Source organism: Lingula anatina, chromosome 6 (assembly GCF_051362555.1).
Source record: "Lingula anatina isolate TDL-2025a chromosome 6, LinAna3.0, whole genome shotgun sequence".
NCBI lineage: Eukaryota > Metazoa > Brachiopoda > Lingulata > Lingulida > Lingulidae > Lingula > Lingula anatina.
The window spans coordinates 458,378-484,073 of record NC_141772.1 but is presented as its reverse complement, the minus strand read 5'-3'; the positions used below and the strand labels follow the sequence as shown (position 1 = coordinate 484,073).

The 25,696-nt window shown below is 34.7% G+C and overlaps 2 protein-coding genes across 5 annotated transcripts; one reads left to right on the top strand and one right to left on the bottom strand.

The window, feature by feature from the left end:
- Window positions 1-56: 56 nt before the first annotated feature.
- Window positions 57-13,693, bottom strand: LOC106169500 (uncharacterized). Of its 2 annotated transcripts, none has more exons than XM_013548963.2 (4): window positions 13,339-13,693; window positions 12,713-12,901; window positions 11,913-12,084; window positions 57-972 (listed from the first exon to the last, which is right to left on the bottom strand). In XM_013548963.2, coding segments are annotated over exons 1-4 (561 nt in total). In that variant the 5' UTR covers window positions 13,537-13,693; the 3' UTR covers window positions 57-970. The 2 variants fall into 2 exon arrangements, with proteins under 2 accessions (XP_013404417.2, XP_013404416.2); XM_013548962.2 differs by having other exon boundaries at window positions 11,879-12,084; window positions 13,339-13,691.
- Window positions 13,694-13,846: 153 nt separating this feature from the next.
- LOC106169499 (slowpoke-binding protein) lies at window positions 13,847-25,606 on the top strand. 3 transcript variants are annotated; one of them, XM_087014976.1, is made up of 15 exons: window positions 13,847-14,161; window positions 17,014-17,084; window positions 17,310-17,407; window positions 17,672-17,749; window positions 18,191-18,348; window positions 18,592-18,702; window positions 19,155-19,250; window positions 19,538-19,730; window positions 20,104-20,198; window positions 20,518-20,565; window positions 21,129-21,194; window positions 21,536-21,600; window positions 21,870-21,926; window positions 22,565-22,593; window positions 23,968-24,138. In XM_087014976.1, exons 1-14 carry the CDS (start codon window positions 14,123-14,125, stop codon window positions 22,578-22,580), a joined length of 1,191 nt encoding a protein of 396 aa, XP_086871102.1. In that variant the 5' UTR covers window positions 13,847-14,122; the 3' UTR covers window positions 22,581-22,593; window positions 23,968-24,138. The 3 variants fall into 3 exon arrangements, with proteins under 3 accessions (XP_086871102.1, XP_086871100.1, XP_086871099.1); XM_087014974.1 differs by having other exon boundaries at window positions 22,565-22,589; window positions 23,968-24,114; XM_087014973.1 differs by lacking the exon at window positions 22,565-22,593 and having other exon boundaries at window positions 23,968-25,606.
- The last annotated feature ends 90 nt before the right edge of the window (window positions 25,607-25,696 follow it).

Here is a 25,696-nt window from a genome sequence, read left to right as displayed (position 1 = left end):
ATGAATGCATGACTTTTTTTTTATTCAGTCCCTAAAATCAAGAAAATCTTTTACAATTTGTTTTATCATTTATTTGATGAAACATGATGTCTTTACATGAGTTCAGAAAAAAAAAAAAAAAAAATAACTTTCAGCAAAACAACATTTCAAACATTTCCCATTCAGTGTTGCCCCACACCTAGCCAAGAGACAACATAAATTATGGTTAATACTGAGAGGCAGGGAGGGCTAGTTAACACCAATAAACTGAGTGCATGTTCACCAGTGTAAGGAAAAAAAAAACAAGTCAACCGTAACCAACTCTTACCACAGTCCAAAGACACCTCAAAATTCTATGCTGTTGTTTTCATTACTCAAACATGTTATACATTTATTTCCTAATTGCGATGGCTTAAATGTTTTTCAGGTATATCACAGTTATGAACAATAAATTAAATTAAAATAAACACACAGGTGCTTTTAACTGATGTTTGGTTCTTAATACAGATCAATGATCATCAAATTCTGACATTATCTCGGAGCGCAATCCCAGATTTTTGTCTTGAATCCTGCCACCTGTCCATGACGTCACCAGTGTCACCTGATATCTGCTCCAGCGATGGTCAATCTCACGTCCAGTTTGGACACTGTCCTCCCCCCCCCCACCCCGCCCCTGTCCAGAGCTCCAGGACAGGTGTCAACTGACCCCTGTTAATGTCCATTACATTCTCAATGGCCAGTTTGACTTAATGACCAGTGGGGAGTTAATGTCCAAGTCTCACTTTGTGTGCATCTTTGTCCTGAGTGTCCAGTACTGGCTTAATGTCCATCTTTGTCCCACTAAATGTCCATTTATTGAAGGCAATAAGTTCATTTTCACACCGTTTTGTGAAATTTTCTGGTGTTCGGCATCCACAAAAGGCCTCTGGACATTGAACTTTTTTCTCACCACACTCTCCCTCTGTGTATGGCCCTTGTGAAATCTTTATTTTTCTAAAAGAAAAGAGGAAAATAAATTTACAATTAAACAGTGTTGAAATTTTTTGAGAAACCTTTTTTTCTGAAGAAGAAACAAACAAAATTGCAAGTGAATAATGTTTGAACCTTTTAAAGATGTATGCATTCTTTATTTATTTTTTTTTAATGAAAGGGAAATGAAGGAAACAAGGATATACATCAAAAGTCTTGGAGTTGGGTGTGTTTTAAAGAGTCTGATACCAGTTTTATTTCTATTCTCCACTCTCTCTCTCTCTCTCTTTCTCTCTCTCTCATATTTTATATTTATATTCTTTGAACATAACTGTTAAAATCATGAAGAAATCAACATTACTCTAACCCAGTCACTCCTATCAACTGGTGCTTCACATCAGTAGTAATATTCAACATTAATTCTTTTTTCTTTGGAGAAAAATTGTAAAATTAAACAAAGATTAAATCTTAAAAACACAAAACCTATTTTGGACACCCCTCTCTCCTGTCTTATCTTATTTCTATTTCATCACAGATAAAAGTCAAATCACTATGAGGGATGGGCAAAATTCCAGGAAGCAATTAAAAAGAAAGGGTATCCAAGTATGTCTTCTGAAACAATACATTCAGTTCATCCCAGCTACCAAGACATTTTTTCATCCAGTCTTAAACTTCCTTACAACAGAATGAGAACAATTAATTGGTCAAATTCTCTTAGAATCTGCAGTTTCCGCTCCCTATTATCACAACCAATCAATTGCAATGGCCGCCCTAACGAGCCCCGCGAGCCCTTCAAACGAAGTATCTCCCGTCATTGACGGATGTGATGATTTTCTCTCATAGTGCAAATTTTGTTAATTCCTACCAAAGGTGTCTAAATGGGCATTGTGGCGGGAAAGCCGATTTGATGGATGGGACCAAGAACAAATTAACGTCTATTATGGATGACAAAATGATGGAAAATCGTCTCCCAATCCAGCAAAATGCAGCAGTCCCATACCCACCATATTCAACTAAACATAATGAAGACGGATTTTTTTCTTGGACATTTGGAGCATTAACTGGAATGCCTCACATAAATAAAGTCGACAATTTAGAATAATGGAAGTTGAATATGGAAGATGAAGTGGGTCTGTTGTCTCTGTCCAATATTGCACACAGAAGCAGGGCTGTGATTTCTAGGAATGGCTAATATAACATATCTTGACACTTGGAACAAATCTGATGTAACATTGATATATATATATATATATATATATATATATATAAAATAAACCCTCCAACTATCTCTCTCTCTCTCTGCAGTTTGACTTTTGCATACAGTTTCTGAACCCATGTATAATATTTACTTATTTACATATAATATCTTTTAATTTTTGCTATATAAATTTAACGGGCAGTTGCATTTATCCTAATAAATAAATAAATTACAAAAAAATTAGAAAATAAAAATAATAAAAAATTCACCACCTCATATGAGTAATAAAAGCTAATATTTCTACCACCTTTTTTATTATATTTCTCATTTCATTCCCTTAATTATTCTTGCAGCTTTGTCCTTTATAGAACATTGCTCAATGTGAAAATGTTCTTTATATTACATAATAATGGGTTCCCTGCATGTCCTGTGGTTATTTACATAGAATATCAATCCACAATCACATACCAGTTACCATAGCAACACTATCAACAAACAGTAGGTGCTTGCCAAACTATGACACCACAGCAATTGCAGTTTTTATAGTCTTCAATTAATTATTGAAATTGCAGCCTTCGCATCTGGATAACATATGCTATTTGGCATGTCTTAGCGCAGTTTCCCCTTCGCTGTCTAGATATATGTAAGCCATAGGAGGCACATGATATATTAATTAAAGCCATCGATCTTTAAGGAAATGGTAAAAAAGCTGCGACTAAAATTTAATATACTTTGCACCAAACAGATGTGGAGACCAATTTTGCAATATTTTATACTAATTTTCTACCCCACCCACCCACATGTACTTTTATTTCTTCCTCTCCCCTCTCTCTCTCTCTCTCTCTCTCTCCCTCACTCTCTCCCTCTCTCCTCTTTCTCTCCCTCACTCACTCCTTCTCTCTCTCTCCCTCTTTTTTCTCTCTCTTTTCCTCTCTCTCTCTCTCTCTCTCTCTCTCTCCCCACCTCTTAAAACACATCAGACTTCCATACATGCTTCCTTGCTAATAAATCTCAATTTTTGTCCGGTCACATAATTTTTATAAAATTGCTCTCTTAAAAACATGTCGATCATTTAGTTTAACGCAACCATAACCATCTCCTCTTAGAGCTGGCTGCCCGTTCTTTAAACTCCCCCCCCCCCCAAATTTCAACTAGCCCCCCCCCCCCCCCCCCCACACACACACACATATTCACAATTTCACACGTGTCAATGTCATAAAATCTGCAGCATGTTCTACGGCTCATTCCAGTGAAAGGTTTGACAACTATTTGTTTCCACTTGTTTGGGTGGCGCTATTGCACAAATCTGTCAAGGAAGAAATTTTATGTCGTTCCGCGGCCTAGTGAACACGCCACAACAACAACACGCTTCACCCAGATGTGGAAGAAATGCTGGGCCACGACGCCAGCAAGACTGAGCACTGTATTAAGGACTATGTGGGTTATGCAATATTCACTACTAAGACATATGTGATACACAACTCTATCTTCAATCATTATTTAGACGAAAGCTGGTGTCAGGAAAAAATGGTATTACAGACAGCATATACATCATATCATAGTTACATTATATAACAGTTCATGGTAAAAGATTGCATCACTAAGTCTCACAAAAGCAGTATTTGTTATTTATGCTGTATTTCATATCACAGCCTTTTAGTAATGTGCCTACTGATTATAGCAGGAGAATATCTGTTGATGACATTGTTTGTGGCAAGGTCTCTGAATGCTCCTCCATCTTGTTTGTTGAAGAGATTTATTAACTACGTAGGCTAAGACAACTCAATTTGCAGCTAAATTCTTGGTAGACCTTGAGGGGTCCATTTTCCCCCCATTTTCAAAGAGAAAATTAACTTGGGCTGATGTAGAGGAAGTTGACATACATTCTGCATCCTTTCTATCCCAAGTCAGCACCCCCCTCCCCCTCCCTCCCCAACCCGCCCAGGAACTGGGCACATGCTTTACACAACTTTTCTTGCATCATTTTTATTGAATAAAATTGGTTATCTACTAGGCACTTATTGTGAAAAATTGACATCGAAACATGCATGTATGCACACACATGCAGACACGAATGCACGTGCTAGAATTTTAAGGCAGCAAAAAAAAAAATTATTTTGAAAGTAAGACCTAAGAAAGCAGTTCTCTATTAATTCATAGCACATCTAAAGCCCATCTAGAATCATTTCAAAGAAAACAAGAAACATTCCAATCAAATTCTGAAGCATAGTAAATCAACTTGTACAACTATAAAAATCTGTCTAGCTGTTGTTTTCTGCAGGCGATATCAGATGAAATTCTGGAAAGCATTTTCTCTCAGCAGGGTGGCGGAACTCCACAACACATCTCCACCTTGGCTCATACAGCATTGCAAACAAGGTTGGTTATATCTTACATATGTGCTTATACAACCAGCAGAAAGCAGAAGTAACACAGGAATTTTTTATGTTGTCTTAGTAACGTGAAATATTGCATAATGGCTTCTCCGGCTGTGGTTCAGGCTCTGTGACGACCTTTCTCAGAAAGATGCAATGTTATTATGAATGTATTCTTAGAAGTAAACTTAATTAGCTCATTTTCTCACAGCCAAGTTAAAAAATGGATTTGACAACTAAGAAAAAAAAAAAGATAACTGATGTCCTTTTTAAGATATCTGTATAATATTTACCTGTGCACAGAAACACATCAGCACTGAAAAAAGTTTGTAGCAAAATTACAATCTCTCTCACATTTCTCTCTTTATAAAAAGTTGTCATATGCGAATCATCAAATTTTCTCTACTTGAAATAAAGCAATGTCATAGATCAGACGTTAACCTCAGCCACGTGCTACAGCTGTGCAGTCATAGATGATTAGTTTATGGAAATTTTTAAAAAACATTTTTAAAATGTGATGCACGCTACAGAGAATTCTGCAACTTAAGTACAAAATCTTTGCATACAATCTCTCTCCCCTTCCCCTCTCCCTCTATACCTTGTCTCTTTTCATCCTCTTTTATCCATTTTTCTATATAAGTTTGACAGTTCAGTCAACTTCCACAACCCTAGATACGTAGATAAATATTTCATTTCAATATGAGGAGAGAGGACAAAAACATTACAATTGGAAAATCCACTACATATACAATCAAATTACCAAAACAAATTTATATTGCCACACATTCTGCTACATTTCTCCACTCTGATGGACACATTTCTTTTCTGAACTCTGTGCAAAAGTAAAATATCGGCCTCCCCTCTCCCTTTTTTTTCTCCAACAGACAAATAATTCCATGACCACAAAATATCCACTTCCCTCCATCTACTACCTGGCCACCATGCACATATTCTGACTGAGAGCTCCCCAGGCAATGGAAGATATGGAGGGAAGGGGACACTATGTTTTCATAATAAGAAATTATAACTTTAAAAAATACAGTATCTGTAAAATTCATTTTCCCCCATGGAAAAGATTGAGTAAATTACTGTAAGAAAACAAAAATGAGATAAAATGGCAATAATCCATTCCTGTGTCCTGTATATTACAGTGAAGTTCTCTTCTATATATCTTCATTTGTCTTGTTTCATAGGGTATAACTGTAATCCGTGCCCCCCCCCCCAATCACCCCCCTGCCTCTGTCCGTGCCAAGACAGAGCAGGTACCAGTTGTGACGGAGGAACAGCAATGAGGATTAACGCGTGTTATTGGACTCCGAAACCTGACGGACAGCTGATCGAGAGGTAATGAGAAAATGATGGCACAGTCTTCAAAGGAAGGAAGAAAGCTAGGTGCTAAATGTGAATTCAGTTGCACCTTGTGATGGGAGCCAAGGGGACTACAAGCTATTCAGCTTTCCCTGGGGGGTTTGCTATTAATCTGTTTTTAACAGAGGAAGTTTTTTTTTCTTCCTAGGTTGTGTCTGGACACATCTTAATCAATACCATTACGTTAATCTCGGTTCTTCCTGTTCCCAGTTGCAGATTATCTGTTATTAATATATTTTCTCATCTCATAAGTATCAACTTGTTTGGTTTATTGTGTACTGTTAATAATCTTTTTTTTTCATTTGATGTTTTTAGTTCCAGTTTTTATTTTTGTTTAATTCAGAATAAGAAATAAGACAATGTGAAACCAATGAAATATATAAGCTTTGATATACATTTCAGATGTAAGCAAATGCAATACAACCATTTTATCAAATAATTCTGTGATTATATATTAAATATGGTAAAAAAAAATAAAGAAATTGAAATTCAACCTCGCAAACAACAGTTCAGTACAACAATATCATTAGTAAGTTGAACATTAGATAAGATTGCCAAGGAAATTATTTTTTTTCTTTTTGATGTTTAGATGATCCACCTTCTCAGTTGCTCTCTTTAGAATCAGAAAAAGATTAATCAAAACAAAATGCGTAAACTGTGAAGTACAAGTTGGGTTAACTCTCCTAGAAAGAGAGCAGATAACAATATAACAAGGCTATCAATTTCTTTGTGATTAGAGTTTATAACTGGTATGGTATGAAAATAAATTCAATCAACCTTATAAATGATACATCAATGCAGCAGTGGGCCTCTAATGTAATAAAAGATATTGTTGCAATGCAGAAGATTCCCTGATACGGCTCTCAGCAAGAGTAATTGATACCATTTCACAACAATACTTCATCATTTGTCTCCTGGAAATTTTGTTTCTTTCCTGCAGCTTCCTGAACAAAACACTGCACAATGATAACCTTTCTCTTTTAAACAGTGACATATATCAAAGAGAATTTTCCATGAAAAAAAAAAAACTCTGAATGAGAACAACAAAACAACAACATTTCCTTCAAAGAAATACAACAATTATTTATTAATGACATAGACTTATTTGCATCCAGAATTATTTGCCTCCTGATAAATGGCTAATGGACAAATCAGCAGCTGAGGTTTAACTGGAAAAACTACATCTTTTGTCAGTACAAGGAATATCAAACACGCGATCAACTTTTGAAGCAAAAGCAGAATATCGCTTATCAAAAACTGTGCATGAATCACACAAGAGACACAATAAAGTATTTATTTTAAGAGATAATACTTTCTGTACAATATAAATCTTTTTTTTCATGTACAAATCATATCAAATTATACAACCAACAGCAGGAAGAAAAATGAATGGAAAACAAACGACAATTTTCTAAAGCAATATCTCTTGTACAAGAAAAACATTGTTTGTTCATGTTCAATAGTCTAAATATAGATGCCATCATGTTCCAATTGTGTTCCCTTTGATTCCATATAATACCTTATCAACTACCATTTCACTGAGACCACTAAATAAATCCATGCTGCTTAGAACAATTGAAATCACATGAAGTTTTCCTCTCACATGTTTTCTACCACATGAAAGGAAATTTTGGCCTTCTATCAGCACCTGGGCCATGTTTTTACACTATCCTCTCCCCATGGCCCTCATCTCTACCTTTGGGCCAGGAATCTGCATAATCAACCTGACAGGTAAAAACAATCTAAGGATCAGATTCCAAACAATGTTAAAGTAACAAGGCTGTATTTAAAAACCTTGAGGCCCCGAATCTGTACAGATATCTGCTCATTAGTTTCTTTAAAAAAATCAAATCATCATGGTTACATGGCCACTACATCGTTCTTTGGGCCAGGAATCTGTATATTCTGTACAAGGACCACAGTTTTTCTCAGCACACTAAAACAAGCAGCATGAAAAAGATAATGATTTCCACATCCAGAAATTACTCACAGTTTAAGTAAATATCTGCTGCAAACAGCGGGCAATAAAACTGTCCAGTTCGTAATTGTTTGTCTCCTAATTGAAACGAGAAATGTGTATGCTGAGATGAATCATTTTCCTGTACAGACGTGTTAATAATGATAGAGATTGCTTCTGAATGAGGCCTAGATTGTGGTCAGGTGTCTTATGAGATTTCATAATTCCACACATTTTCTTCTGCAATTCCACAGCTGAATTCACACACAGTTACTGAAAATTCCGCCATCAGCAATTTCCTAATGAGACAAAGACCTATGAACCCCGACCCTCTAATTCACAGAAATGTACCAACAAATATATACAGACAACATCTATGGAATATTTCATAAAGAGCCGAGAGAGATGGACTTTATATAGAAATAAAAACCGATAGCTGACTTCTTCTTAAAGACAACTGTATGATACTGACCTATGAGAGATTTAAGAACAATTGACCAATGTTTAACATACATACCTGTCTCACATAGCCAGAGTGATGTAACTAAAGAAAGTTGTGATGACAAGCACATATTGTATAGGGGCATTTTTTAAAGAAAATGAAACAATGAGAAAAGTAATGTATTAGATTCCTTATGTTATACAACTTTGCTGAATAAAATTATTTGCACATTTATGCTAACAACAATTTTCAACTTATGTTGTGTGTTGAAACAGATCCTCGTTTCTTACAATAACACAGGGGATGTTTTAGAATGCCCATGTCTTTCTTTGGTAGGGATTAGAACACATAACATTCTACATTTGTGTTGAAGGTTTTATTGGAGCTGAGGAAAACTGTGGGAAAGACCTGCCAAAATTTTAATCATACCTAGTCACTTGATCTTTTCAACGGGAAAAATTGTGAATTCTACAGATACTGCATTTTTTAATGATATAAATTCCAAAAAAATTATACAATTCCTATTGATTGGTAGCAACAAATAAAAATGTGCCAGAAAAGAATTTTAATGATTTCAAAATTTTGTACTCTGTATTTGCACCTGAAAGATCTATAAATTCCAATCAAAAAGATGGGAGTCATTACAGTAGTCTAAAACAGACAGACTCTTCCACACCACTCTCAGTTTTATGTCATAGCTAATCAAGATGCTGTTTAAAAAACTAGACTTTGAACACTGAACGTGCATGTCACCATATAGTTTTGAGAGATGTGAGTCCTCAGCGGACTGCTCTTATCACAATCTGACCCTGTGCTACTAATATTCTGTACTTTGTTCAATATCCTTGTTAAAAAAATGTCCCAAAATCATACTTTTTATTTGTACATATCCTGCAAAGCTACATTAGTACTAGTATTTGATTTGGCAGGAAAATCCCACACAGGATGCCTTCAAACCAAGCCACTGTCATGACTGCAGCAAATAATGTTGTAGAAAAAATGGAACATCATTAATTTTCTGGAGTTATTACGCAACAGGTTCTTTGATGGGTGGTCACGTCAGAGATGGACCACCCAGGTAAACTGTGAGGAGATTGTCTTAGTGATGGACGTAGCAGGGGTACTTTTAACTCTTCTCATAATAACTGACAAAAAATAAACACCTCCCTTTCCCTATAGTATCCCCCCACTCTCTCTCTGGCTTTTTCTTTCTTCCTCCCTCTCTCGTTTTTTCTCTCTCCCTCTCTTGCTCTCTCTCTCTCTCTCTTGTTCTCTCTTCCTCTCTTGCTCTCTCTCTCTCTCGTTCTTTCCCTCTTGCTCTCTCTCTCTCTGTCCATCTCTTGCTCTGTCCATTTCTATCTCTATATAATACATAAGCGCGTGTAGATGCATGCAAGCACGTACATCAATACAAACACATACCCACAAGCAGGAACAAGCACACATGTACACGCAAGTCTGCACTTAACAGGTAGAGGAAACATCAGTAACAGAGTTTTAAAAAATCTATTCCACCTTTTTTAAAATGGGTTAAATCAGAAATGTCTGATAACCTCAAAATCTCTAACACAAATATTGTCAAATTATGCTTGCAGCATTAAAACCTACAAATAAATAATTTAAGATCGACCCACCCACTCTCTAACATTGAATACTTAAAGAGCTTACTTTTTTTTGCAGTTATCATGAAGGAAAAATACATTCCAATTTTATCAATGAAAATTTGATGTGGTTGGGCACAAACAAATGACACATTCATTCCACACAGTGAAATAAGATGTATGTTTATATTCATGCTTTACCATAGCTTTTAATACATTCACATTTCTTTTGACGATAATATTTTGGCTACATAACACATTAAAGATATTAATATTTTTAATATGACAAAAATACAGATTTCTTCTTCTGTTTTGTGATGCAAATACAACGGATTTGAAATGGATAGAACAAACAACCAAAGCAGTCACAATCACCAAGATATCTTCCTGCAAGCTAAAGCAGCATGATACAGTGTATATATTTCACTGAAGGTGTTTGTGTTCACACCTCAATATTGATCCAACTTCTGCAATATCTGGCATCAAGACAAATAAATCCTCATTGATTAACAGTAAAACAATGAATAAGTATTGGAAATATGCTGCTATTCAATAACCTAGCCCAACCAAACCCACACCTCTACAAAATATAATCTTACGCCTCATTAAAATCTGTATCAATTGACCATAATTCTAGCGCAGGTCAGCTGGTGTCTGGGGTGGAATACTCGCCTCCACGGACGTTTCTCACTCAATACTTCATAACACACTTATACTGGTTTAACTATAGCAATATTTCTTCTGGTTCTAATTTTATTTTGCTTCATTTAGGTATATTATGTAAGACAGGTAACTTTAATCATCGGTAAATGTGGGAAAATTATTAAGAGTACCCCTGGAAATTCCATTTTTTTCCAAAATGAATAAGTGTTATCCTTTTAATATGGCATTCAATACATGCACCATTGCCTAAAAAGCACCATTAATGACAAGTATCAGAACAGAGCTAGTGTGAATGTGTTTTAGACTCTCACTCCACTCAGCAATTACGAAGAGTCCATTATTCTTACCAATCAATGCACTGTAAAAAAATCTCAACGGTTTGTCAATAAAAACACAAAGCAGCTCTTTCTACTTTTAATAGCACTTGTCTATTTATTTTTTCTGATTTAACAGTTTTTTTATAAATGTGAAATACAAGAAACCTTTCGTTTAACAGCATATTCAGCTGTCCTAGTCTGACAACAATACATATACCATTATCTCAAAAGCACCATTGTTTTTAGACTCTCACTCCACTCATCAATTATGAAGATATCTTTATTCCTACTAATCAATGCACTGTAAAAAACTCAATGATTTGTCAATAAAAAAACAAAGCAGCTCTTTTCATATTTCACAGTACCTTATGGTTCACTTTGCAATTATGTAACAAAAAAGGAACCCCCTGAATGACGTACTAATGCTACAAGGTCACTGACACCGCACCAACGGGACTGCTTAACCACAATAACAACAAATCTATTGCTTACATTATATTTCATTCTCTTCTCTTTGATGGCTGTGATATAAACAGTGCTTTCAATTCCAAAATCAAATATTTATAAGAGCATGAAACAGTCTGCGAATAGGGTAGCTTATCCAATCTGAAGCTGAGGATATCACGTAAAACAATTTCTTCGGTTTTCCATTATTTGCTCAATAATGCCCAATAATGATAAACAAGCAAACGCAAAAATAATACATTAAACTACTACTCAAAACCAATTTTTTTAACATCACTTACACAAAATTGACAGTTACAAACACATGCTTTGCTTTATTATCAGTAACAATTTTTTTAGAGATTTCCATGCCATCCACAGCAACATTTTGTTGCTGTCCCAGGGGCAGGGGAGGTTCACACCTACAGTTACCACAGACACACTCACAAACACACACACACACACTCTCACGCACGCACGCACGCACACACGCACGCACGCACACACACACACACACACACACAGGTGTACATGCATGCAGAAACATCTTCCAGACAGTCTTTACCTTTTTCATTTCTTATCCCTCCTCTCAACCTTACATTGCCCAGTGGCGCAGACCTGCCTTCCTGTCCATCGCAGCCTGTTCTTAGCAAACCATCCATAGAAAATGTCCATGAGGCGCGGCATTCCTGGGAGTTTAGTAAAGGAGGTCACCCAGCCCAGTCCCACGGCACCATACATCTGCTGGAAGGCTGGCACCCTGGTATACACCTGACAACAACCACATATCACTGATAGAATTTTATTTGGAATTGTGATGGTGTCTTAAAAAGATAGAATCAGGCTTGGTTAATAAGTACTTACTAAACTAGAGTCAACGTTATGCACTTATTACTTTTCTCTGCAAATGTCTAAAGAAAAAATTAAATTCTAGATGTATTTAAAATACCTATGGGTTCTTTATTCAGAGGCAATTGGTGGTTGATATCTGTTCTGGAAGTAAGTTGTACTTTATCCAAAAACACAATCACAATTCCCTTAATGAACTGACATAGTGAACAGTATTGTGTCAGGTGTGATACTGTTGAGCCTAGCACAATGCAATAAAGCCATCTCAACTAGCACATTTGATCCTTTACAAAATCAAACCAAGTTCTTACGTTTAAAAACTTTGAGTAGGTGTGTACATGTAAATGTGAAAGGGAGTAAAAAACCCCATAACAAAATTACACGACAGGATTAGTCAAACTGGAGCTGCACAGAAAACTGCACCCCTCAATGTGAAGAGTGATTAAATGTACAATTGTGTGCATTTGAACGTTTGTATATGCTTATATATGTACTGCACAAAGTATACATGAAGTTGCTCACTCCATCATCCAATAATAATAATTCCAACCTTGTTATCTGGCCCAATGACGTGCATTTCCTGCATCGCAGTCTCATATGAGATCCCGCCATTATCCTCTGGTCTGTAATCAGCGGATGATATATCTATCATGTCCAGCTTATTTTGTCTTCGCTTATCCATATACTGGAGAAAACGTATTTCCTTCATGCAGAGAGGGCACTCACCATCATATAACACCTGAAACAAAATAAAACATATAAAGCAATGTACTGTATAAGTGAAAATATTACGAAGATACTAGGTAGTACCAAATTCAGGCTCCGATATGTATATTTGTTAGCTGTAATAACACATGAAAGCAAAGGCCTCCAAAGCTGTATAATGAAAACCAGTTTGCCAACCCACCGAGAGAGAGAGAGAGAGAGAGAGAGAGAGAGAGATGGTATACTTTAAAATTAAGGAGGTAGAAAATGAGTTAATGTGTATACACATGCTCAACAGAATTTGCTTTTGCTTTGTGTTTACTGTTGCTCAGGAATTCATTTTTCTCATCTACCAGACATGAACATACTTTTCCTGCATAAGAGCCAAACTCCATGCTAAGCGTCTTCATATATTTACATTTCTTGTTCGTTCACAGTTACAGACAAAGTAATATTGGTCATTTTTCATACCTTGTATTTTGTTTGTGACTGAAATCCTCCATCTGAAGAAAAGCTGCGTCTGCTATATACACAGCTTGATAAGGGTTTCAAATTGTCAACAACACTGTCTTTTGGTAAAGATGCTGTCAAGAATGATTTTGATTTCACAGAGGGTTTAACGGCAGATACTGCCAAATCAATTCTCAGAAATCGCCGGTAGCGATACATATCGCCTCTGAAAATCACCACGGAAGATCAAAAATATCTACACCAGCCAATCAATATCAGCGTCTTTTACACAAGTTGCACACTGCAAGTTGCATAAGAAAAAATTTTACAGGGCGCAGACATATTGTATTCAATCTAAAAGGAAGACTAACTTTGTTTCTACATTTACAGGCGAAAATCAATATATGAAACATAATATAAATGTCATTGTTGACATATAATTTTATGCATATTTTGCGAAAACATTTAGACCTAACAATTACCATTTTTTGCACAAAAGTTTGTTCCACGAAACTTGGTTGAGTCACGTGACTGATCATGTGCTCCAAATGTTGCGACTGAAGATGTGATGTCAGTTCAGCTGATCGCGGGGTAAAAGTTCACTTTTCACTTCGTACATGGAAACTTGACGGGTCAAAGCCGCTCATCCGGACAATATGTAGATCCTGGACGAAATTTTAGTCTTCTTGACAGAAAGGAGAGATCACGCTCGACTGGGAGAGACGGGTGTTTTTATGTCACTAATTTCGGCGTTTGAACTGGAAGTAACGTCAACGCTGTTTACGTCAAATGCACATACCGCAACATGGGAGACTTTGAGAATTTCATTAATAATAACGTTTGGGTAAGTGATGGCAGTTGATCGTGAGCAGTGGTTTGACACTATATTCAACCTGCAAATAATTACTAGTATATACTAGCAATTGCAACCTCATGTACAAGAATGATGTGATTTTTTCTTCAGTTAACAGCTAATATTGAGATCGTTTTTACCTCCAATATTTCGATGTCTAGCAGGACATCGTCATTAGGGAATGGTTTCCCTGATGAACTATCTCAATATTAGCTGATGACTGAAGAAAAAATCACATCATTCTTTTGACATAACACAGCTGATGAAATTCTTCTCGAACCTCACGTACAGTATTAAAAATAATGCTGTACTATGGTAGTTTTGGATCACCTTTATTATTATTATATTAAAAACGGTAAACCGGTATAACATATATGTTTTAATAATTTAAATATAAACAGCATTAATTATATACACAGAATAATTACTATTATCACAATACATGAGTACTTTTTATATACTATAAATATCTGTTAATAATATTTAGAAAATATAGATATTTCAAATAGGTTAACGTATCCCCCAATGCCAAAACTATGATTTAAACCAGCTATGATTTAAATGGATTAAAAAAAATCTCCCTATGAGATCCATATTTCAAAATAATTACATTGTAAAAAACTCATAAAAATATTATATAAATTCTTTTTTACCACCAAAATGGCAGTTGTCTCAATTATTCTGGAAGCTGTGCTTGTCTTCAGACTATTTGACCTCCATAGGCGGCTCTCTCTGTTATAATTTCAAAAGAGGTTATTGCAAAAAGCCCAACTTTTAAGAAAATACAGGGAGTAATTACTTTGAATGTTGGAATGGATTTATTACACGTTGGTAGGATGGGAAAAGTGATTTAAACCCCAGGAAAATCCATTTTTTTTTTAGCCAAAATGAACAGAACCATTGGCTAGGAACAGAAGTACTGTCTATCTACAGCCCTGGCTTTAGATTTAATCACCTCTTGTGTTTAAGCATGGTCAGCAGTAAACATTGCTGATTGCACACCCCCCCCCCCCCAAACCAGGTGTGATATATGTGTGAAAGCATAAATTTATTTGGTTTAGACCACATCACTCACGCTGCACACTATATAACATAATATGAGGAAATTAAAGTGAACTCCCATCAATGCAGTATATATCTCCAGGGGAATAAACATGTATAGTAATTGAGGCCTGTTGAGACCAGCCCACCTTGCCCCTGCTATGGCCCATAATTGAGGTCATTAAACTCACACACAACCCATTGATTTTACTGCACAGCTTACGCAAGTTGTGAAAATTCAGGCCAACCATGGCCATATTGATAATAAACACTATAGTGTTGGTGACTCAGAGTACTTAAGCATAATGTTGATAGGTGTGTGCAGTATACAGGTACGTGCCGCTCCCCCCCCCCCCCCCTGTAGGGGTGCAGTGACCTGTGAATAAGGTCATTCATGTTAAAAGTTTAAGGTCAGCTTTATCAAGAGACTGAGGTGAGAATTATCAAGGGACCCATGGACTTACCTGGAACACTTACATAAGGTGCAGGACTCTAGGCCAACCATCACAGAAATTAAAAAAGCCTGAGTGTACTATACAGCTGTGCATTTTTTAGATTCAAGATGTTTGATTGAAGTATCAGTCATACATATTTAAGAGATAAAACAAGGCACTTCTTTATAGAACTATGAAATACTTAAAAAAAACAAAGGTTTAGACAGTGTGAAGTGATCACGTCAACACTAATATATATGGACACCATGCTTGTAGTTTATGAGTCATGATATATACCCAGTATTTGGACAAATCTGAGCCACACCATTTATTTTTTTATCCGAAAGAAAAGAGATTGTATCATAAAAATTCATATACTTCTCTTTGCTGAACATAAAGTAGAATTTTATCCAATAATAATAATAATAATAATAATAATAATAATAATATTATTATTATTATTATTATTATTATTATTTAGAGTTTAAATCCAAATATGTGCAAAACAAAACTACAACATAAAATAAAAGGTTAAAGAAAATTAATTATATAAACAATTTTGATTTTATGTACTTTCAAAGCTAACTAATTTGTGCTCCAGTATTTTCTGGAGTACAGAAAATAAAAAATGACAAAAAGTGAAATAAAAACAACTTCAGTGATTACAGGTACTCCTTCCATGGTGATATTATAGACTTTTTACCTCCCCCAAGGAAGTTGTTTTCACCCCTGTTTGTCTGTCTTTCTTTCTGTCTGCTTGTTTGTCATCAACATAACTCAAACAGTTATGGACCGATTTTGATGAAATTTTCAGGGTAGGTGGGAAATGGGTTAACTTAGAAGTGATTAGTTTTTGGTGGTGATCTGGATCAATAATCAAGCAATAATAATAATAATAATAAATTGCTGCCTTGGCGGAGGTCTGCGCTCTAGGAGTGCTTTTCTAGTTTCAAAAGCTTTTATTCATTTTTGATGCAGTGTTACACTGTTGTGGTCCAGTGACTTATTAGATACATAATGACTGCAACAATACATTCTATTTTGGAACTAAGAGCTCAGAGTGCGATTTTTTTATGGAGTCCCCGTATATGCTTCTTCATCTCAACTCCATATTTATTCACCAAACAGGGTCAGGTACATAATGCACATTGCCAGAATAACCACCAATTAGAACTGATCGCTCAGCGTTACAATAACTCACTTTAATTGACACACATCATTGTGACTATCTTTTATAACATCTGTATGAAGAATTATAATAACAACTGATGCAATGCAACTTCATTACAGGATAATTTATATACCTTTCTTAATACAGAATATATGTGCTAAATATATATATTGTTGAATATTCTGTTACTGTTTCAGGTGGTGGTAGTTGTGGGGATTGTGTTGGTTGTCATCATTATCCTCGTTGTCTACTGTATATGTAAATGCAGGTAATGTTATATGTTTATGTGTATGTGTTTGTGAGTGTTTGCACGTGTGTATGTTGGTGTGCTCGTACATGTACAATTTTTTGATTAAGTTGGTTGTGTTGGACTTACAATTACAATTGTTTAGAGTTATGCTATATTTGGTACCATCTGTTGACTACATAATAATATGTGTTATTAAACTCCAGAATGTTGTGCTTAACAAAACAATGATCTCTTATTTTTCAGACATAATGCTCGCTATGACTACACTGCACTTCACGAGGACATCGCACTTCCAGCAAAACTGGAGTTAGAAAGCAAACAACGCCAAAATGCAGTCAGAGGTGAGTAAAATTAGTGGCGGGGAATATGCAGACAATGGATTCTGATCACATTTTTATGTTTTTATCTTATCAGTTTTCAATGTCAACTTCAATTATTTATTTATCACATGAAGTACCCAGTTCCCAACTATCATTGTGTCCTTGATCTCTGCTGACTGCTGACAGTCGAGTGAAACCAAGTGTACACAATTACACACATTATGTCTTTTATGTCTTTTTTGATATTTCTGTTTTATTAAAGATTCATTTGTTTATTGACTTCAGAGGCTGCCTTGTTAAATTGTCAGTATTACCTACGGTCACTTGGTCAGTATGTGCTGGTGGACCAGATGGAAGACATAGGTCAGTCTGTTTTCACACCTGACACAATCAAGTCTCACCTGACACAATCTAGTCTCACGTAAGACATTGGTGTCACATCTCACATTCAGCACAACATGAGTCAGACCTAACATAACATTGAGTTACACATCACAGGGCATGAGTCACATATAACTTTACATGAGTTACATCTAATGCAATTAAGTCATGTCTAACACAACTTGAATCATACCTAACACATTATTGAGTAACAGCAGGATTGGTCACATCTAGCACAATCATCAGGTCTAACCAGATGATGGACTTGGGTTAGTCTGTCCAATTTTCTGATGAAGTTTACCTACCAACAAGACTATATGCCCCCTCTTCTAGTTTCATAGAACACTGTTTTTCTCTTTAAAAATTCATAATTCAAGTGTTTATTACTTGGAACCAACCAGTACTGCTGTTTTAATATTTCAGGAAGTAGAGTTGGGAAGCACTGGTTTCTGATAAAAGATGTCCAAAGCCGCACAGAGAAGGTGCTGAGTATGGTTCCCAAACCGAATGCAATGCCAATGTTCTTTACTGCAGCCAATAAAAAGACTTTGTCAGAGGTGATGACAGCAATACAGATACAGGTAGCTTATGTTGCTTACACGGCTTATGATGAGACAAAGAACAGGTAGATGGGTGGCAGACAGACAGGCAGACACACACAAAGTACACTGTTGTGTGCAGCTGTTATTTTAAATTAAAAGATGTCTAAAGGAATGTAATTTTCAATATTGAAATGTGTTTGACAAAATTTAAAGAATGTAAAAAAGATTGTTAAGTGTGGAATTATATTACTGTTCTCAGTTATATTGTATTATTACTTTCAGCATCCCTTTATATTTCCCCTTCATGATATAGACTTTGTTTTTGAACAAGACTTGATAGTAGCTATACATCCTTATAGCAACAAGGGATCATTAAAAGATTTAATATACAAGGTATGTGAGCTTTATATTTGAGTTTTATATTTGAATGTTATGAATGTCAGATGATGAAATATGATATTTTGGATTAACACAGAAAAATTGGAGATTAAGTAATATGGACTGAATACTTAATATGGATAAATATCACCTATTTCATACAGTACTTATATTATATACATAAAGAAAAGCATGTATGTACATAGTATTATGCAGTTACTCCAACTTTTCAATTGGAGAAAATTGTGAATTTTACATATGCTGTGTATTTAAGTCATAATTTCTTAAAATTAAAAAGCAGTCTTCTCAATAGCTCTATTCTATGCAGTAAAAGCATCGAAAATGCTACATAGAAATGTAATTTTGTGGTAATAAAATTATGTATCTAAAATTTTGATAATTTTAGCCCATTGAAAAGATCTGGTTATTACTGTAATGGGTATTAATTTGTATAATTATTTTTGCAGACACGGTGTTCAGAAGCATATGTCTCCAAATATAACTTCAGAAGTAGTGGTCTACCATTACAGCAATTACAGACATTTGGGAAGCAGATTTTAGAGGTAGGTGTATCAGGAATATATACATTTCAAACTAAGGGCCCATTCCCAGTGAAATTATCGGTCTAAGTAGATCGATCCATTCTGCAGGGACTCTTGCTGAATGCAGTCGACTAAATTTTAACCCCCTGGTATATATATTTAACTGACACATAGTTTACCTGGCAATGAATATTGATTAACACCCTGACAAATGTTTCAAAGTCTTGTATTTTGTCTGAATTCAAAGTATTTCTTATTTTGAAAAAGTTTTGATAATAACCTAAATGAAATTTTAATTTTTTTTTCAGGCTCTGTTGTTCTTATCAGAGAAGGGTTTTCCTTCACACGGACATGTGCATTCAGGAAATGTGTTTATCCAGAACTCTGTATGTAGACTCGCTGGATATGAAAACGCTTTCCTTGGTCTGGAATCTAAATTAGAACCAATTCTTAAGAAGAAGCTCAGGGATAGCAGGGATTCTATTGATTCACTTTGTTTTGGTAAGAACGAGTTCTGCTACATGCCACATCAGCCTGTTTCCAAATTTAGCAGTAGCAACACAATTGACTGTCACAACTAACACAATTGACTGTCACAACCAACACAATCACATCATCACAGATACCACCAAGGATAATAAAGTTGATAATTTATTCACACAACTATTGAGGCCAGCAATAGTTTTGTAATGATGATTTAGATACAAGATTTACTCTGTAACACATGTGTAATTGATAGCATATGTTGTATACATTAAAGTGTATTATTGGGTATTGTGTAAGTATTGATCAAAGTGAGTAGGTTAGTTATTTTACATCACGTATGTATGGCTGATGCTGAACATTTTATTGAATAATACACTTCATCCTACAGGTCATTTATTCTATGAGATGTCACGCGGTTTTGAACTCGATACTGCCTTTCCGGAAGCGAGACACCTGATCAAACTAACCCCTCATGTGGCAGAGGTAAGGTGGTGGTGGTCACTATTTATCTGACCCGGGGTCAAAAGTTAAACAGTAGTTTCCAGACTTTATTGTGACAAGTGGATGAAATGTGACAAAATAAACTTTAAATGCTTTTGGCTGGTAACTTTCAAAAGAAAGCAGTTCAGTCAGTTGCTCTCCCCATCTAAAAGAACATTGTTCAGAGAGAAGGTATTGCACAGCCTCTGCCACTTTAGGCAGTTGGGGGGGGGGGGGGGGGGGGGGCATATTATTGCTGGCATGCATACAGAATCCTCAGTGGTGAAATATTATTATTTGTAACAGATTAAATATTTTTTAGGTGCTGAACTATATATTCCACAGTGAAACTATTCCATCCATACAAGAGGTGAGAAATAAGTAAATGAATAAATAAATAACAATTCTCTCCATACAAGAGATAATTCCCCTGTATATCAGATATTTTGGACTCTAACTAGCACACTCACTGATAGTGGAGATGAGTCTTCTGTTATTTTTTGAAACTCGGGGTGAAAAAATTGTTTCAACTGTCAAAAGAATTAAGAATTTGTGTATGCAGGGGCTTAACATGGTATTCACTGTACTAGAAGACATTGCATGCTGATTTGTAATAAACCATACTGAAGACCAAGTTTTTTTTTAATTTTATCATATCTCAGTCAGATTAATATTTTTGTCCAATGTTTTATAACTGATTAATTCCTCGGTCTTTATAAAAAAGTTACATCATTCTAAGATTTATAACATAACATAAATACAAAATATTGTTAACTAGCAAATGAATTTCCTCAGGAGCATAAAAATCAATTATTTCTCATTTGACTGAACTGTAAATTTAGATGGCTACAAGATGTAAAATTTTTAAAAATATTTATGTTTGTTTTAGAAATAACTTTATCAACTTAACATTATTTCCCCTGTATATTTTAGATAAACCAATGGAGTTTTTTCAGTCCTGTTATCCTGCCTGCCCTGAAGCTGTACAACCCTGTTCCAGTGAGAGTTGCTTTTAACCACTTCTTATTTAAACCCTTCATACCAAATTATCTTTAAACCTTAAGAATATTTGAATACTTTTTGGTTCATAATGTATTACAATTTTAATATATTGACAACTGTATATGTTTGTTTTTAGTGTTAAGGATTGCACAGAACCATGTTGCCTAATATTCATTATTGTTTTTTAAATATATTTCATTTATTCATTTATATATTAATTAAGATAATATTTATTTATTTATTTACTTATTCATATCTGTATTTTTAATGGGGGGGAGGAGTAACAAAACTGGATGACTTATGGATGCAGTAAATATAATGACTGTAATTATGTTTAGATTCACTTCACATCAAACATGAAGGCGTTACTGAAGAGTGTAAAGAAGGGAAAATTATCATCAAAGTGAGTGAATTTTTTACTAAGAAATGAGGCCAATTTTGAAATGATAATTTTTTATGTTTTTCTCTTTTCAAGCAATCCTCTAATGATCATCTTTTACCACAGAAGTTTTAAACTTTTAGTTTGTAGTGTATAAACATAATCTGATTATCATTTAAAGTATTATTATTTAACATTGTATTTTTTTGTTAAAATAGTTATAGTGATTATTTTAAGGAAAATATTTTAGGGTTTTAATGCACACATTGTCTTTACCTTTTTAAATGTGACAGAAAATTGAAGAGGAAATCATCAAGTGAAGCAGAGCAGCCACCATACAGTAAACCAGGGTAAGTATTCCAGATATATACATTCTATATTGTGATAGACACTAATGTAAAACTTGCTTACGGTAATTACTCGATCTTTTAAGTGGGGGGAAAATTGTGAATTTTACAGTTAACTGTATTTTTAAGTCACTTAAAATTACAACATTCCTGTTTCGCAATAGCATCAGAATCGAAATGCTGGCTTCTCTATAGCTGTATTCTATGTAGTAAATGCACTACCAGTACATATATTATACAGAAATATAATTTTTGTGGCTATCATAATTTGTACCTGAAAGTTTGATAATTTTTCCCCCTTGAAAAGATCTAGTAATTACCGTAAGTGTTGCTAATATGGATTGATGCTGGACACTCTGCATGTACAAACTGCTTTGCCTTATTTAAAATAAGGTCATTTTCCTGTTGTACTGACAATAATGTATGATGGTTCTTTTTTTAAGTCTTCATTAATTTTTTTTGCATCGTGTTTAGAGTCTGTGGACAACTATGTTCATAAAATGAATAGACGATCTCTGTTCTGATTGAGAAATACACAATAATATTTGTAGAAATTTATTTTTCATTGTATGTTATTTGTTATAATAATTATTATTTTTTGAAAGCATTTTTTAAATTAATCCCATTTCTTTTCTGTTCAGTCTTCCTTTTGTTTAAGACAAACATGTAGGTAAAGGAAACAATTTACAAGTACTATGTAGCAGAGATAGGATAACTCAACTTACTGGGTGGAATAATGGTGGCAAACTAACCTCTTTTGTGCTGAATTGCTCGGATTTTACTCCCCCTTTTTCCAAAAATTGTCATACTTTGGGCATTTTGTTCTGTGAGAATGAAATTTTCAATGAAGTTTATCATTGCAGTTTCAGGGATAGAGCTGTGAACCTTGAGCTATAACAGTATGGGCTGCACTTCTTTCAGCCAGTAGTAAACTGAAGATTTTTTGTAATTATAGTGAACATTTTATGTGGAAGTACACAGAAAACTTTTTTGACATTGGTATTATTTTCATTTTTTAGTTTTATGAAATCATATAAAAAGCATGCCATAATTATGTGGTATTAATTATGCAAAGTAAACGTGAGAATTGGGTTTGAAAGAAGCATGTTAATGTCAATAGTTAAAAAAAAAACAATTATGGCTTTAATTTGGTACAATTTTGAAAGCCCTTTTCTCAGAATTCATAGTGTTTGGTGACATTATGTTGACATTGTATGACCAGGGACAAAAAAAAAAAAAAAAAAAAAAGCATATGGCCCAAAGTTTGGCACTATTGGACTAGTCAGATTATCTTCTCCATGATCTAACGTATGTATACTTACCTGCTTGTAATGGTGTCAGTATTCAACTAATAAACTGAACATAACAAAGTGCCCCCTTGTCACATAGTTTACAACTGACTTGACTTCAGTATTGCATATATATATGGAATGGTCACCTTGTACTGGTGAGATGCATGATACCTATTTATAAAACCCACTGTTTTCTAACACTGGCATTACAGTATTTAGATTTTTATTATCAACTTCTTCCTTTACTCTAAAACACATAATTTTACTTGGGTTCTTTTTATATCCCACTATTACTTTACAGAAGGTTTCAAGTTCTTCTTCTTCTATTAGATGCTATATACTAGTAGACACTAACAGCATGTTCTTTAATTTTAAAAACTCAAGTTTTGTCTGCACAAATGGTGAGATGGATTTATGTACAGACTCACTAAATATGAAAATGTTTTTGTGGTTTCTCAATTAGTTCAGAAGTCTAAAATTTAATTGCTTTGCTTTTAATATAGGTGAGAAAAAGTCCTCTAGTTCACAAATACGTACATTACTAAAATGGGTATGGGTAAAATACACGTTTTAACAAATGGGTGTTCAAATATTTTACATGGAGATGTTTAAAATTTTTTAATTTTGAAGATGATTTGTAATATGTTAGAACACTGAAAACTGCTCGACTGCTTATATATGGTATATGCCAAGGATATGAAATACATACTTAAGCTGGACAAAATTATGACCAATCCTTCATTTCTTCTCAGGGAAATGAGGAAAGAATCAAAATCTTCAAAATCCAGAACGAGATCTATACAGTCTCCCACACCAACTACTGTCTCATCATCTGCAACAGTTCATCAGCCTCCTCCTCCTCCTCCACCACCGCCACCAGGGGGAGCTCCACCACCACCACCTCCAGCACCTACACAGACCACAGCACCATCTTCAGGAGGGAGGGGAGCACTACTGGGTGACATCAGGAAAGGAATGATACTGAGGAAAACGGTCACCAATGATAGAAGTAACCCCAGGGTGTAGACCTTTCAGATGACCATTGTCCAGTTGGGCTGACCATGAACCAGATGGATTCAGGTGCAGAGGTTGAAGAAAGGAGCCAATATGTGCTTGGGTTGATAATTGATGATATGTTAACTGATGCAATATGGTGCAAAACGACAGAAGGAACAACCTTCAAAGTTTGAAAGTTCTCATGTTTTTATTTGTCACCATTTCTTTGCTGTCTCAAGTTTTAACATACTGGAACTTGAAATTTACACTGTTAGAAAGTTAGTTTTGGCCAGGGCTTGTTTTATTATTATTATTATTATAAATGAAGACATAAATACAGAATTCTGTATGCAACTTTTTACATATTTATAGGAATAATGCTTTTGATGGTGCTGGATGCCAGTTTTAAGAGACCATAAATTTGGTAATGATATTACTGGCCTTAATAATAATGTTTTGTTTTAGTTTCTAAGAGTGTTTCTTCAAAGCGGCTTTTTTGTTTAGGCAATAAACATACATACAGTATGCTTACTGTTACCTGCAATGTTTTGCTTTAATAGTTAATACCAGTAGTTGGGATGTGATGACAAACTAGTGGCTAGTACTAGTTAATATACACTGCACCAGGTGGCAGGTCAGAGCACCTTAATGTTATTGTATAGGTACAGTTTTTGTACCAGTACATGTACCTGAATGTACAGTTTATCTCTTTGTGCACATTGAAGAATTTTAAAAGCAACTTTGTTTTTAGTCAATGTGTAATACTTACCTAAACACTAATTTAAAAGTGGATTGAAGGTTTTTCTTTTTAATTAAGTTTTAATACCCAAGAAGAAAATAACAAATTTTGCAGAAAGGTTTTTTTTTTTTATAAAAAGAAGGACAGATACTATTGGAGTGCTTTACTGTTTTACATGTATGTGCTGTTGATTACCCTGTCACTACATGGTGAGGAGGGTGACAATTGCACATGTTTGTTAATTACCAGTGGCATGATCTTGATATATCTGTTAATTAGGAATTAACATTGTTCACCACATTAATAAAGAAAATGAGAAAATACACAGCATTTTATTTATTTGTTACCAAGATTAAACGTTATGTTGTAAAAACTAAATTATTGGTTGACATAAACCATTATTTTTGTTAATTGTACAAAGAATTTTAACTTAAATTCTAATATTATAGTGTTACTTGAATGAGTATTGTTAATTATATGAAGTTTACCAAACTATTTTAATTTAAGCATTTTATGCAAGTAATTATAACATTTACTTTCTGTAAAACATCACTACATGTATAACTTTTTCATAATGTTGTGCTTGTATCATCAGATGAATTCTTATTCATCACTACAGAATGAAGTAGTCCTGCCAATAAAGCACTTATTCTTTATCTTTATTATTACATTTTCAATAAAAATATTTGCACAATGCCACCAGGAATTTTTAAAAAAGAACACTTCACTCTGGGTATCCAGACCTC